This window comes from Cnephaeus nilssonii (genome assembly GCF_951640355.1).
Source record: "Cnephaeus nilssonii genome assembly, chromosome: 2".
Lineage (NCBI taxonomy): Eukaryota > Metazoa > Chordata > Mammalia > Chiroptera > Vespertilionidae > Cnephaeus > Cnephaeus nilssonii.
The window spans coordinates 28,504,928-28,521,496 of NC_137073.1; the positions used below are offsets into that span (position 1 = coordinate 28,504,928).

The 16,569-nt window shown below is 39.6% G+C and overlaps 1 protein-coding gene across 2 annotated transcripts in view; it reads left to right on the plus strand.

Annotated features, from left to right (window-relative positions):
- The window catches only part of TPST1 (tyrosylprotein sulfotransferase 1), an 89,605-nt gene that overhangs the window by 19,051 nt on the left and 53,985 nt on the right, over window positions 1-16,569 (plus strand). For both annotated transcript variants that reach the window (XR_013815177.1, XM_079799806.1), the window contains exon 2: window positions 10,507-11,452. Coding sequence is in view for 1 of the 2 variants with exons in the window: in XM_079799806.1 (XP_079655932.1) it covers window positions 10,608-11,452 (845 nt within the window). In the remaining variant the exon portion in view is untranslated. The remainder of the gene's footprint in view (window positions 1-10,506; window positions 11,453-16,569) is intronic.

Sequence of the window (16,569 nt, forward strand, 5' to 3'; positions counted from 1 at the left end):
CATAGCAGGCGTCCTGCCCTGCCTGGCTGCTCCATGCCTGTGTATGCAAATTAACCTACCATCTTTGTTGGGTTAATTTGCTTACTCACTCCTGATTGGCTGATGTTCATCGCAGAAGTATGGTCAATTTGCATATTTCTCTTTTATTAGTGTAGATGCTATGTGGAAAGCTGAGATGAATAAGATGTAGTCAATACCTCCCCAAGAACTCACAACTAATTATACTCATAGAACCTAGTTACATTAACTTACTGGCAATCAGGAATCCATTAACTCATTTGAGAGCCCCTACTTTCAAGGACTTCACAATCTATTGAGAAAGCAAATTAACCCTATAATGTAAGAAGTAATATGACATGGGTAAGTATAAGGGTACTAGAAAAGATACTTATGTCATACAAGGCAGAGAGCTGTCAGGAAAGCTTCCTAGAAGAGACTGCATTGAAGCTGAGTGTTGAAGGATGAGTAGGAGTTATGAGTAAGAAATGCTACAGGTTGTTCAAGATGAAGGCAGCATTGGGTGGGAATGTGTGTGTACACGGTGTTGGTGATGGGGAATGATGAAAGAAGAGTCTCGGGCAGGCAAGGGCTGGATCATGAAGGACCTTATATGTTATGGGGAGGATTTGTTTCTGAAAGAGTAAATAGTCATTGCAGGGGTTTAAGCAGGGGAGTGTCTTAAGTATATTTACATTTTAGAAAGATCATTGCTAAAACAGGATAGTGCATGAACTTATTGAAGGAAGTCAGAGAGTACCAGTTAGGAGGCTGAGAGTTATTCTTATGAGAAAGGATGAGGGTGAGGAGTTAAGCCATGCCAGTAGGGGAAGAAAAGGGAGAATAGATTGAATTGAAGGAAGAAGCATGGACAGGACTTCACCAATTACCTATGGAGAAGTTAAGGGACAAGTACATAAAGGCTCTCAGATATTTAGCTTGGACATCTTGGAGGAAGTGGTTCATTTACCAGGAAATAGAAGAGGAAGAAAGATTTTTCCATTTATCCTTTCTATGCCCTCTTTGACCTCCACCCACCCCACTTTAGACTGCATTTTAAAAATCCTGTTGGGGTAATGATTTGGCTTGCAATTTTTTTTTCATGGCCTCCAGATTACTTTGTTTTTGTTAGTTCCTTGTTTCATTTGACATTTTTCTGTTAAACATTTGCTTTGTTTCAGATGACTATAGGTATTTCAAGGAGATTTAGGAGAGAAGATTTCACTAGGTGCTTATTCATCTGTAGATCCCTTGCTTTATATTTTATCTGATATTCATGTACTGACTACACGGATGATGAATGGGTTAATCGGTGCTTTAAAGGAGTTTATAGTCTAGTGGGGTAAACTAACCACAATACAGTGCATGAGTGTGCAAAGCAACGTGTTTTTACCAAATGTTTGAGGTACAGAAGAGAGAACAATTCATTTCTGGGGTGAGAGAGAGAGAGATGGGAAAAGAGCACTGAGGAGGCATGTATAACAGGGAGGAAGGGTCATGACACAGAAGGCAGCAGCATGAGCCGAGGCCAGGGGTGGAGGTGCCTGGTGTGGAGGGGGCGTGGCCCTGCAGGGGCAGGCTGCTTGGGAGGAGTGCTGAGAGGTGCAGCTGGAGGAGGAGCAGGAGCCCGTGTGTGAAGGGTGCCACAGGCCCCTGTTCTCTCAGTCTTTTCACATGTTACCCCCTTGATTGTCATAGCAGCTCTGTGAAAGGAAGGAGAACGTGCCGGTGTTCCTTTACCTTTTGCACTTCCGCTCTTTCCTCTTTTCATAATTTCTACTCTAATTACATGTGAAAAAGAGTTTGATTATCATTATTCCTATTTGATGGACAAGGGAATTAATGCTCAGTGATTTATCTAGGTCAGCGATTTTCAATCTTTTTATCTTGTGGCACACCAAAATTTCTAAAATTACTGAAATTCTGTGGCACACCAAAAAATATATTTTTTGTCAATCTGACAAAAAAAAATAGGTATAATTTTGATTCACTCACACTGGATGGCTATTGTGTTGGCTGTTGTCATTTTTTTAATTTGACAATCTAAGGGAAAAGAGGTCACTTCCCCTGACTAAATAGTCAGGTATTGCATGTTTTAAAAAAACATGTGGCACACCCGTTGAAAATCACTGAACTAGATCCATATGGCTAAGAAAAAACTGATTTCAGACTAGACCCCAAGTCTTCTGACTAATATACTAGGCTTCTTTTACATTAATTCAACGCCATCTTCTTTTCTCTTTTTTCTATTCCAGTTACTTTTAATTCTGAAAATTAGAAGGTTGGTGGTAAATTGCATAATTGAATTACTGAATGAGAGGATGTAATTTCAGCAAAATTTGCTATCTTTGTGTTTTCTCTCATGGGTGGTTTCCATAGACAATAAGCATTAGTGAAGAATCTAGAAGAAGAATGGTTAGCCTACAGTGACCTTCTGATTTGCAGGTTTGAGAAGGTTAGAACTTGGTAACTTTATTTTATTTTATTTCATTTTAGCTCTTTGTAATGAAAAATTTCTAACATATCTAAAAATAGAAAATTATATTGAACCCGTAAGTACTTATCATTCAGCTTCAACATTTATTAATTCATAGCCCTCTAATTTTATATATAACCCTCTCCCCATACACACATCTGCCCTCAAATATTTCTGAGACAATTTCATTTAACTTGAACTGTTAATAAAGTTATGCTCGAGTTTATCTTGTGCTCTTATCTCTGTTGTGTTCTAGGCATTAGGTCCAGTTCTTAGTATTTGACCAACTCTTTTCCCTCCTGACCATGGTGTTTATTGAAAACAAAACCCTAGTATACTGCTTCTTTAAGAATATGTGTCCCGGCCAATTCCCAGAGATCATCAGCTGTGTATAACATGGTCTTCTTACTATTTGCCATTTATTGTCAGTGGTTCTAGTGCTGGCCTCCAATGTGTAGCTAGAAAAACATGTTCTCATGTTTGTGCTCTGACCATGAGCTGACTTAAGGATTGATCTTGCAACATGGGTTTATTTGCTGATTGACAAAGCTATTCAGATTAACTCCTAGAAACATCAATTGGCAAGTTCAAGAGCTAGAAGTGAATAGAGAAACCAGCTATACAGGGTGAGGCAAACGTAGGTTTACAGTTGTGAGTACACAAAACACAGAGTTTATTCTTTTAGTATTACTTATTAATTATTGTATTATTTTCCATACAAATAACTGTAAACCTACTTTTGCCATACCCTGTAGATTGAACTTTAGACAGCAGGCAAAATGGCATTGGCTGTTGCTATTTGCGACATTAGCTGGCATCATAAATAGGCATGGGAAGCAAGGAGCTAATGATTAATGAAAAAAGTTTTTAAGAGATCATTGCATTCCTATAATTTATCTTTTGCTGGAACATTTACCCAGCATCTCGTTGGACCTAGCACATGGCCACTTCCATGATTATAAAAGCACAATGCATGTGCTTGGACCTGTGTGTATGACTGAGTGTTGGACATGGTCTTGCTGACTACCAGACTCTGTACCTCTACTTTTGTTGAATGATGCTGGTTTTTTATTAAAAATGTTTATAAAATTTGCAAAGATGTAAGTATAAAAGTAAAATGTCAGCACTCTCATTCTGTAGAGCAGTATTTCTGGGAGTCTTCTATTTAGCTTGCTGGGAAAGGGCAGTGCTATTAATAGTGATTTCTCAGATATGTTTGTTATAGTGTTTCAATGCTTTTTCTTCCCCCTGGAGATAAAAATGAGACTAAACTTATAGTATTCCCTTCTGGCTCAGCCTCAGCTCTTTAAATGTCCCAGTTGAGAAAATATTTATACTGCTTGTCTGAAAATACAGTGAAATGGAGTTTAAAGTAATGGAACGAGGCCCCTGTGTGTGTGTGTTGTGTGTGCTCGCATGTATGCAATGCATGTACATAGTGATTGAATATTTAAGGGAAATGGTTAGACCAGCTTTTCCTGTACAGTACTTCTTAAATTATAGGGCTAATTTTTTCAAGATTTTGAGAAGAATTAGTATAAAGGTGTGTACCTGGAGTCCACAATAGAGTCCACAAGGTGTGTACCTGGAGTCCACAATAGAGTCCACAAGCTCCACAGCATCTCTCTTCTAGAGAAATGTACTTCCCAGTTTGGTTAGTTTACTGATGCTCTTTTTTTTAAAAATTTATTTATTGATTAAGGTATCACATATTTGTCCTCGTCCCCCCATTCCCATCCCACACCCCTCCCCACACATGCCCCCACCCCCCTGTTGTCCTTTACCGCTGGTCAGGCTCATATGCCTGCACGCAAGTCCTTTGGTTGATTTCCCCCTTTACTCCCACCTTTCCCTACCCTCCCCCTGAGGCCCGACAGTCTGATCCATGCCTCCTTGTCTCTGGGTCTGTTCTTGTTCATCAGTCTATGTTGTTCATTATTTCCCCTAGATGAGTGAGATCATGTGCTATTAGAAATACACTTATAAGAACCGAAAATGAGACAAGCAATAATGGTTATGGTGACAGGCAAATGAATCAGTGTGTAGTGAGTTTCTTTCTGGGCCAACAGTTCTTTCGAGACCCAATTTCAATGTCCAACAGTTCCTTATGTGTACATGTCAGCACTGACATTTCAGTTCTGGATGGTGGACAAATGGTGGTAATGCAGGTCCGACTCTGTCCGGTTTGGTCCTGGGCAATCTGCAGTGATGCACAGCTGCTAACTGCTAGTATGGGAAGGCCACATCCGCGTCTTCCGTCTCTGGACTGCTTCTCTTCTGTCTTCATGGCTGGAGTAGTCCTGTCGATTCCTCTCTTGCTGGAATCCACATGGTCTCGGAGTTGTTTTCTGAAAATATACAAACATATTCTCGACCAAAGGTTAATAAAGGAATATTTTCTATAAATTTGACTGGGGATCCTTTTTCAATTTTTGCCCAAATGATTTTCCTCTGGCTTGTTTTGTCACCTTGTGTGTTTTTCATGGGTGTCTTGCTTTTAGCCTTACAATTAATTTTCTAAAGTATTAATTTTCTAGATGTAATTTACTTACAGGATATTTTTCCTTACATGATATTCCTCCACTATCCCCTCCTTTTTTGATTTAAATGTTAGGAGGCTTTTGAAAATTTTATAATGTATTCTTGATGGCTTTTAAATTTTAATTTTTTGCACTATAATATTACTGTTTTAGGTTCATTATATGGTGCACAATTTTATCATGAGATGAAGTACCAATAAAAATTTTAGTTGACTCTTTAGGAACACCTTTTTGTCTGGTACAATTAATTTTTCTAGAATATTCACTTGTTTCAACTAGCCAATTTAAATTTGCCTGAAAACTTGACTACTATTTTACTGTCAAATTTATTACTCTAACAATAATCTTGTTTTACCCTGTAAATATTGGTGGAAGGGATTATTTGCCTTCTTGAGTATACTGATGCTCTTTGAAGGCTCAGTGGACCTGGTGACCTGGTGCTCTGTTAAGCATGCTGTGCCGGCAAAGCTATTGTTCAAATGAACCCCTGGACACATGCTGTGGTAAGGGACAGGGACTTGGACAAGATCTGTGAGCCTCAGGAACTTAAAATATTTTTGGAGTAAGGAAAATATACATAATAAAAAGAAAAGTGACCTTTGAAGAACAGGTAAGATTTAGGGTGGTGGTGAGAACCTCAGTTTGTATATCTATAACATGAGAACATTGGACCAAATGATTTGGAGGTCCCATTAGCACTCATGATCTATAATTCTGTGATTCTCCAAGTTTAGAAACATCCAAAGAGAGACTAGTAGGCTTCATAAGCTTAGTGAAAAGTAATGTGAATGTTTCTGGGGAAGCAAAAAATCCCCTTCTTTTTCTTTTTAATATCTCTTACAAGGTCTTTGACCACTGTCATACTTAATTTCAAACATCCTGAAGGACTATAGAAATACTCTCCCCGCTCAATTGTGTTGGGGGGAGACAGTGTTTAAAATACAACTGATATTAAAACTTGAAAAAATCTCCCAAAATTGTGTTGATAAAACTATCTAGTATGCTTGGAAATACAGTAAGGTGTTCTTTCCCCCTAGATTATCCTCTAGTAAAGAGGGAGTTGCTTTCATTGAATCCTTATGAAACCTTTGGTGTTAAGAGATACCTCTCAAGTACTTTGCACAACACTGTTTTGGAATGATGATATATTAGCCTGACCTCTGTGCTACTTTTGATGCCTATAAAGACTTCTTGATAGATCAAGAAACTCAAGAAAAAGAGACAGAAATTTAATACAGATTTAATGTTGGATGTCTTAAAATAAGCTTTTTCAAGACCACCTTGAAAAACAGTTCCAGGCTTTGAGCAAAGAAATGATATTTTCTGACTTAGATTTTTAAAAGATCCCTCTGGATGTTGAATTTGAGAATAGACTTTAGGAGGGCATGAATAGAAGTAAGGATTCCTTTAGTAATCCTTGTGAGAGATGCTGTCATAGCTAGTGGAAGTGTTGAGAAGTGGTTTTGAAAGTAAAGCCAATAGATATTTTTGGTAAGATTTGAATGTTGGGTGTGAGAAAGAGATAAAATAAATATATATTAAATGCTTTGTAATCAAGTACATCCCATACCGGTTCACCTAGCAACTCCTCTTCTAAAAATTTAGTTTAAGAAAATAATCATGTGTACAAAGATGTTTATACTAATATATACAAGGATATTTCTCATAGTGTCATTTATAGTCATGAAAATTTAAAAACAAGTAAATAACAATAGAGAATTGGCCAAATAAACATTGGTAGGTCCTATCAGTAAAGTATTATGCATTAAACTGATTTACAAGTATGGTTCTGGACAAGGAAATACATTGATCATATATTTCCAGTTTTTGTATTTTATGTATTTTACTGGGAATTTGGGGGTATTTTAATGGGAAATTGTTATCAGATACTATTGGTTGCTGCTATAGTTGACTGGTGAATATTTTGTATATGGTAATAATATCTTAAGTGTGTCTTCTATATCATGGATACAGTTTTCTGCATAGATATTTCAGTGCTATATTGCTACCAATTATCTTAATGCTTTTTTCTTTACAGTCTTTTCTTATTAAGCTGATCTTTTCATCTCAACCTATTATCACTTTGTGGTTCTTTGTTGAAGCTTTATAACAAAGTACAATGCCTGGCACGATAATATGTGTTCAAATATGTGAGTAAAGGAATGAATACATAAGTAAACAGAAACCAGATCTTGGCTGGTGTATCCTACTGAGAATATCAAAATATTTTTCTAGGAATGTTTCTTTGAAAAAACACACAGCTGTATTGAGGTACAACTTATATACCATAAAATTTACCCATCAGGCCCTAGCTGGTTTGGCTCAGTGGATAGAGCGTCGGCCTGCGGACTGAAGGGTCCAGGGTTCGATTCCAGTCAAGGGCATATGCCTAGTTGCGGGCTTGATCCCCAGTAGGGGGTGTGCAGGAGGCAGCTAATCAATGATTCTCTCTCATCATTGATGTTTCTATCTCTCCCTCTTCCTTCCTCTCTCTCTAAAAATCAATAAAAATATATTTTTTTAAAAAAATTTACCCATAAGTAGGGTTCAATTCAATGATTTTTAGTAGATTTTAAGAGAGTTTTGCAGCTATCACAACAGTCCAGGTTTAGAACATTTCCATCACTTCAGAGTCCCCTCATGCCTGTTTGTCATTGAATTTCTGCTTCCACGCCCTGCTTTCTGTCTCTGTAAATCTGCCTTGTATGTTCTTATTCAACATTTATCAATTTTTCAAATGTAAATGCTTCTTGGATTGTTGTATCCTCTGGTAGATTTCCAGAGGCCCGTGAAAGGGTTGCTTTGTCAATTTCATTCTACTTTATAAGGATTTTTGGGAAGAATTGTCTACCTTCTCACGAGTCCATAACTACACATCCTGCCTCTCAGAATGTATTCTTTTGGTCATTTTTCCCAAGTATACTTACTGTGAGTCAGGGTGTGTGTGTGTGTGTGTGTGTGTGTGTGTGTGTGTGTGTGTGTATAAATTTATTTATATGTATATTATAGGAGAGAGAAGTTTTTAAGGTATTGGTTCATATGGTTGTGGTGCTGGCATTTCTAAAGTCTGTAGAACAGCCAAAAAGGTAAGAGTTGATGTTAGCCTTGAGTCCGAATTCCTCGGGGCAGCAGGCTGGAACTCAGGCAGGGCTTCTGTGCTGCAGTCTTGAGGAGAATTCCTTTTTCTTCAGGACCTGTCCTTACTCTTAAGGACTTCAACTGTTGGATGAGGCCCACTTGTATTAAGGAGGATAATCTGGTTTATTCCAAGTCTGTTGATTTAATTTTTAATTATATCAAAAAATACCTGCACAGCAACATCTAGACTGGTATTTGATCAAACGTTGCATGCCATAGCCCAGTGGTCTGCAAACTCATTAGGCAACAGAGCCAAATATCAACAGTACAACGATTGAAATTTCTTTTGAGAGCCAAATTTTTTAAACTTAAACTTCCTCTAACGCCACTTCTTCAAAATAGACTTGCCCAGGCCGTGGTACTTTGTGGAAGAGCCACACTCAAGGGGCCAAAGAGCTGCATGTGGCTCGCAAGCCGTGGTTTGCCGACCACTGCCATAGCCTAATCAAGTTGACACATAAAATTAGCCATCCCACTTGCCCTCGGAGGATTCAGGATAAATTTTTTTAGTCTCTGTATAGTCTGATTGCTATCTGCTTTGTCTAGTTAAACTAGCAGTTCCATAGCATGTATATTTTATGTAATTTGTATGTTTTACACATATGCTCTGCTTCTGCATGTCCACATCTTTGGTCATCCTCAGCTTAGAATGCTGTGTGTGTCCCTATCTTATCTGTCCTTCGGCTAGATCACACACACACACACACACACACACACACACACACACACACACACACACATTTTCTTTGCATCCAATACACCAGCCCTCCTGCTACTTGTTACCTAATTATGCCGTATTCTGTCATGCCATTAGCACACACGTTCCTATTACTTGGAGTATCTGTCCCTCTTATCCTATCTAATAAAGAGGGAATATGCAAATTGACCCTCACACAGTAACAAGCTGGCTGCACCCACCACGGAGGCAGGGATTCAGTAACACAAGATGGATGCACCCACAGCGGAGGCCAAGTTCCTGTAACGAGCCTTAACAAGCAATCAGCAGGGACCTGAGGCTGTGCCCCCCGCCTTGTAGGACTTGACAGGGGACTTCAGGCTGCGCACCCGCCCCAGCACAAGGCCGGGGGACCTCAGACTGCACCCCCCGCCTGGCAGGGCTTGATGGGGGACCTCAGGCTGCATCCCCAGCCCTGGCACTAGGCCAGGGGACCTGAGGCCATACCCCACGCCCCAGCGCCAGGCTGTGGGACCTGAGGCCGTGCCCTACACCCAGCGGGGCTTGACAGGGGACCTCAGGCCGTGCCCCCCTTGCCCACAGGGCTTGATGGGGGAGTTCAGGCTGCACCCCCCAGCTCCGGCACTGGGCTGGGGGACCTGAGGCTGCGCCCCCTGGCCCAGGCCAGGGGACTTCAAGGCACGCCCCCCTCCTGGCGGGACTTGACGGGGGTAGGGCCGGCTGGGTCTGGATCTAGCCCAATGGGGGTGGGACCGGCCAGGTCTGGGTCTCGTGTGATTTTGAGGCACACATGGGTGGGCAGGGACTTGACTCTGGTTCCCATGGCACGCCCCAGACTCTGACAGGAGGAAGATTTTCATATACATTTTACTAATTTTCTTTCATCTCTGACACTTCTATTATAGAGAAAGGGCAAATAGCAATATTAAAATATTTCCTCTAATTAATTTCCTTTTAATGTGCACGAATTTCGTGCACCGGCTTACTAGTTTTCTATAAGGCCTTTATAGCTTCCTCAGGTAGACTTAATTTGTTGCTTTTAATTCTACTTCCATTGTCTACTGTGCTTATTTCTGCTAAGGCTCAGATCGCATTTTATTGTCATTGTTTGCATATCTGTCTGTTCACAAGATTTTGTTTCCTGAGAGCATGTGTCACTGCACTGCTGTCCTTTTCAAAGTTTATTCTCAGCCACGCCCAAGTATCTGTCCTGTAGTACCCAAATAAATAATTTGTGGGATGAATAAACTGAATGTGTGTTAAAGATTTAGAAGTTGTATATTTTTTTAATAATTTCTCTTTGTAGTAGAATGTGGAGATAATGACTTTTGGGGGATGAATCAAATCTAAATACCAGACATGAGCCTTGGGTTAGACTCCAGATATACTTGGGCATACTAAATATTCACTTGATTCACTGATGAAAATAGTTTTATTGGATTTTCCATTTTGTGCATAGTTTTAGAATTGTCAGATTAAGAAGCTGTTTCTGATTGGAAATGTTGATTTATTTTTGCTCGCACTTTTGTATATTTGTGTTCCAAGAATATTAAAGGATCTAAGAGCTTCGGCTTCTTTCTAGCTAAAATGTTATCACTGTAACTGATGACTAATTTATAAACAATCTTAATAATATAACTGTTTCCTTTTCCTATTAGATGTTGATCATCTTTCTGGAAAAGAATCTCCATGGCCTGAACATTTTCTGGAAATAATTTTGAGCAAAATATCCATTTAATAAAAAGATAACCACATCAAGATGGTTGCAAAACTGAAGCAGAACTTACTATTGGCATGTCTGGTGATTAGTTCTGTGACTGTGTTTTACTTGGGCCAACACGCCATGGAATGCCATCACCGAATAGAGGAACGTAGTCAGCCTCTCAAATTGGAAAGCACAAAGATGACTGTGCGAACTGGCCTGGACATCAAAGCCAACAAAACCTTTGCCTATCACAAAGATATGCCTTTAATTTTTATTGGAGGTGTGCCTCGGAGTGGAACCACACTCATGAGGGCGATGTTAGATGCACATCCTGATATTCGCTGTGGAGAGGAAACCAGGGTCATTCCCCGGATCCTGGCCCTGAAGCAGATGTGGTCACGGTCGAGTAAAGAGAAAATACGCTTGGATGAGGCTGGTGTCACCGATGAAGTGCTGGATTCTGCCATGCAAGCCTTCTTACTAGAAATCATTGTTAAGCACGGGGAGCCAGCTCCTTATTTATGTAATAAAGATCCTTTTGCCCTGAAGTCCTTAACTTACCTTGCTAGATTATTTCCCAATGCCAAATTTCTCCTGATGGTCCGAGATGGCCGGGCGTCAGTACATTCAATGATTTCTCGAAAAGTTACTATAGCTGGGTTTGACCTGAACAGCTACAGGGACTGTTTGACCAAGTGGAATCGTGCCATAGAAACCATGTATAACCAGTGCATGGAGGTTGGCTATAAAAAATGCATGTTAGTTCACTATGAACAACTTGTCTTACATCCTGAACGGTGGATGCGAACACTCTTAAAGTTCCTCCATATTCCGTGGAACCACTCAGTATTACACCATGAAGAGATGATTGGGAAAGCTGGGGGAGTATCTCTGTCAAAGTGAGTAGATGTTATGTTTTCATTTTGACCCTATATTCAGCTAATAAAGATGTATTTGTGTATGTATATATACTAGAGGCTCGGTGCATGAAATTCATGCATGGGTAGGGTCCCTAGGCCTGGCCGGCAATCAGGGTCAATCAGCTTCCCCATCTTTCAGCCTTCCCGCCTCCTCCTCCCCTTGCTCCCTCAGCACCCTGCCGCCGCTGATCCCCCGCCATGTTTCACGCTGCACCCTGGTGGTCAGTGCATGTCACAGTAAGCGATTCAACTCCCAAACTCCCGGTCTTCCAGTCAAACTCCTGAGGTGACAATTTTCATATTAGCCTTTTATTATATGGGATGTATATGTATATATGTGTGTATATGTATGTGTGCATGCATATATATAAATTATAGACTTTTTCTTGAATAGATATAACTTCATCAATGAGTTTTTAAAAATAGCTTGTTCATTATAGACTCTTTCATTTACTTAATTCTTTCGTTTATTTATGAACTAGAGGCCCAGTGCACGAATTCATGCACCCTCTCACAATCCGGGACCTCTCAGGGGATGTCAGAGAGCTGGTTTTGGCCCGATCCCACAGGCCAGGCCAAGGGACCCCACTGGTGCAAGACCGGGGCCAGGGAGAGACGTGGGAGGTTGGCCAGTCAGGGAGGGACCGAGGGAGGACTCCAGGGTGTGTCCGGCCTGTCTTGCACAGTCCTGATCAGCCGGACCCTAGCAGCAAGCTAATCTACCAGTCGGAGCATCTGTCCTCTGGTGGTCAGTGCATGTCATAGCGACTGGTCAACCGGTCGACTGTCTGCCTCCTATTAGTCAATGCACATCATAGCGAGCGGTTGAGTGGTCTTAGCATATCATTAGCATACTAGAGGCCCAGTGCATGATTGAATCATGCACGTGTAGGGTCCCCTACACGCTTTCGCTTTCAATCACGGGGGAGCTGGGTGCCTGTCCACTGGTGCACCAGGCCTTTCAGCGAACAGGCACCCAGCTCCCACGCTTTTGCTTTCGATCGCAGGGGAGCTGGGTATCTGTCCGCTGGTGCACCAGGCCTTTCAGAAGCCTCCGGCGTGGCGAAGGCTTCTGAAAGGCCTGGTGCCTGAGCGGACAGGGACCCAGCTCCCACGCTTTTGCTTTTGATCGCTGGTGCACCAGGCCTTTCAGAAGCCTCCAGCGCAGTGGAGGCTTCTGAAAGGCCTGGTGCACCAGCGGACAGGCACCCAGCTCCCACACTTTTGCTTCAACCCATTATTTCCATGCTGTCTAATAAATCACAAATTCAGAACACTTTAAATAAAAAAAGGAGACTACTGTTAAATTTAGGAAGCAGTTCCTCATGAAGAAAAGTTGATTAGAACATTTTTATTTATTTCTCATTTATAAAAGTAATATTTACTCCCTGTAAAAAAAGCAGTGTACTTCCCTTGTGTAACCTGCCTGCCCTGACAGAGGAATATCTTGATTTGTTTCCAATGTATATAGAACTTGTACAGTCAATATTGATTCTTCATGCAGATAATTTGAAAGGAACAGCTGCCTTTCTGCACCTAGCTTTTAGTTATTAATTACAAATTATTAGGTATCATCACTCTAGTGGCTATAGTTTGTTTTTATTGATTCAGATAAATTACAGCTCTAGCTACTGTTATCACAGTTTATTGTTTTTCCCGTCCAGATAATAGACCATAACTAATTTCTAATCACCTGTAGTCTTAGGTAAGCCTTTCACTTTGTGTGCTTGGATGTTGACCCAGAGATTCTGATGCTAGTTCCTTCTGTTACTATGAAATCAGCCTATTAGACTCCCCAGTCTTTCCAAGTAGGGATTAAAGAGATATGCTCAAGTTATATGTGGTGGAAATCAGGAAAATATAATTTTGCATATATATTTACTATGTTTAAGTCAAATGTGAAGACCAAGGAAGTTCATAGACATTTCGAATGAATGGATTTCAGAAGGGAAAGAGACCTTAGCATTTAGTATATGGAATGAACACCCAGTGAGGTCCTATGCTTTGTCAAGAGTCACAAATGGCAGAACTTCCATTTGTGAGTAGAACTTCCACGGCTTATTCTCAAGACTCTTGCCACCATATAAGTTTGTAAAAATTAAGGTATAACATATAGTAAATATGTAAATATTCAGTGTACAATTTGATGAATATTTATATTTGTATAATCAACATCCATATTAAGATATAGAAAATTACTAGCACCCAGCAGTTATAGGTTGTATGCGAAGTTCAAAAACAATTATTCTTGCTTGTTTTTGAACTTCATATAAATGCAATTGTAATTATTATTTTGTGCCTGGCTTCTTTTATTTAACATGAGATTCACCCATAATATAGTAAATTAGAGGCCCAGTGCACGAAATTCATGCACAGGTAGGGTCCTTAGTGCATGCTGGCTGCTGGCTGCCGGCTGGGGCCTCCCTTCCCTGGCTGCCGGCTGCCGGCCTTCCTTTGTTCTGCGCTGCCCCGTGGTGGTCAGCACGCATCATAGCGAGTGATCGAACTCCAGGTTGGTCGAACTCCCAAGGGGACACTTGGTATATTAGGCTTATATATATATAGATAGATAGATAGATAGTAGTTCATTCTTCCAAATTAATAGAGAGTAGAAAAAGGAAAAAAAACACAAGAAATTTTAAAATGTGTTTTTCCTTTATCTTTCAAGAAATATTTGTGTAGCCAGTTTGGCTCAGTGGATAGAATGTCGACCTGTGAACTGAAGGGTTCCGGGTTCAATTCCGGTTAAGGGCACGTGCCCGGGTTACAGGCTTGGAACCTAGTAGGGGGCATGCAGGAGGCAGCTGATTGATGATTTTTCTCTCATCATGGAAGTTTCTATCTCTTGCTCCCTCTTTCTTCCTCTCTGAAATCAATGAAAATAATTAAAAAAAAAAAAACAGAAAAGAAATGTTTGCGTAGAAAGGCAGGGGGAGTACAGTATAAGGAAAATACTTTATGCAAATAGAGGTATTGCAGCAGAATTCTCCCAGTGATTGAATATGGAAGAGGATCTTGCTGATTAGTGAATGGTATCTACTGCTGAGACCTGCTTCTCAAATATTTTGAGTAAGAAATAGAAGTAAGTGATAGATCCATCCACCACCATGTTCACCTTTCAGTAAGCTATTTACATTGCTCTCTTTTCATGAATTGTGGAATTTTTGTGGAATTTCAGCCATTTCCATCTGGGAATACTCAAGAAGTTACTAGAATGTACAGTTGTTTCTACTATTAAACTCATTAAGGTACTATAAAATTATCTGGAACAAATAAAAATGAGTAACAATAACAAAAAAGCCCACCAAAGGTATACTCAAGGATGAGAGAATGGATTAGCCAACAAATTTACTAGGTCAGAAACAAAGTCAGAAAAACAAAACAATGTAATGATAATGCTTAAATAGAACAAGTACATGAATCACAACTATAATTCAGAGAGAAGTGTGTCCACTCTTAGAACAGAAATGAATATATAACTCTTAAGCACAAATAGGTTAGAATGATAAATAAAATAGCAGGGTAAGTACCACAGAATAAGAACTTGATAACTGACAACTCTAAAGCTTCTAATAAGAAAAAACAACTAGAAATCAGATCCATAGCAAGGGAAGATTAAATAAGTAAGTGAAAACAATACAAAAAAGTTTTTTAAAATGGAGATATTTTTGAGGCGGTACAAAGAATAGAGATTTAACCCTTTGCACTCGCTTGCTTTTTTCTCGATTCCTTTATTTTAATGCTAACCATGTCGAGTCACACTCGACATCCGAGTGCAAAAAGTTAAGAATAACAAGAATATTATGAGCAAATTAAGACAAAGACAGGATGTATTCCTATAAATTATGATCACTTCTACAGCATGTAAAATTAATAGCATGCAAATTAGTATTACCTGAGCTCGACTAGCTCAGATTAAAATATCCCAGAAGAATTTTATAAATATTACATTTTTTCCATTAAGTTATCAGAGAACAAGCCTATTTACTTTGGATTACTTGTCCTTTGTGAAGGCAGTACATCTATCTTTATAAAACCAGTTGTTAATCAAATACCATCTAAGAGGAATGCCTTTGGAGTTGTGGAAATCACTGTGCTTCTCTTGCAAATCAAATTGAAGAGATAAGTAGCTGAGAACTCTTAGCTGGAGAAGGGCGATTGAATAAACAGGGACTATAATTGACAAAAAAACAGGTTGCAAAAGGAAAACAGCAGAGGAAAAATATATATTTCAGAATATGTCAGTGAAGAATGAGAAGTAGAATAAGAACATAAATTAATAAAGCACAATTTGTATTTTATTGAAGAATATGGCAATTGATGACAAAAAGTAGAAGTTGGGTATTAGATTATTTATTAATTTAGATTAGGTGTCTTTGCAAAAAATAGAGATCCAAAATAACAATGGTTTTAAACAAAATAGTGGCCAATTATATAAAAGAAGACATACCAAGGCTGCTTCAGCTTGTGGCTCCATCATCCTAATGGTCCACGTTGGAGCTCTGTCATATCATCTATGTCTTAAACAGCAGGGTTGGAGTAGAGTGGGCAAATAAGAAGGGGCATTTAGTATTTTTTAGGATATTTCCTAGTAGCTTACAGGTAGCTCTTCTTGCATTCCATTGGCCATAACTTAACTAAGTTTTATGTCCATATATAAAAGGGGGGTGGGGAAATGTAGTCTTTATTCCAAGTGACCATGCGCCCAACTGAGAGTTGGTGTTCTTTTAGCTAAGAGGAATAGATTGGATATTAGGGAAGGCAGATAGCAGTCTCTGCTACTCTACTGAGTACCTACTATGTGCTAGGAACAATGTTAAGGTGCCTGGTTGAAAGTCACATGTGATCTAATGGAAGAAGCAGATTCATATATAGTCATACACCACATAATGACATTTTGGTCATTGATTGACCGCATTTATGACAGTGGTCCCATAAAATTGTAACGGAGCTGAAAAGTTCCTATTGCCTCCTGATGTCATTACTGTAATAATGTTACAGTGTGCTTGTGTTTTAAGTTAAGTATTATTACAAAGGAGTCAAAAGTAAAAAAAAACCCAAAAAACTACAAAGTTTATAAAGTAAAAATGTTACAG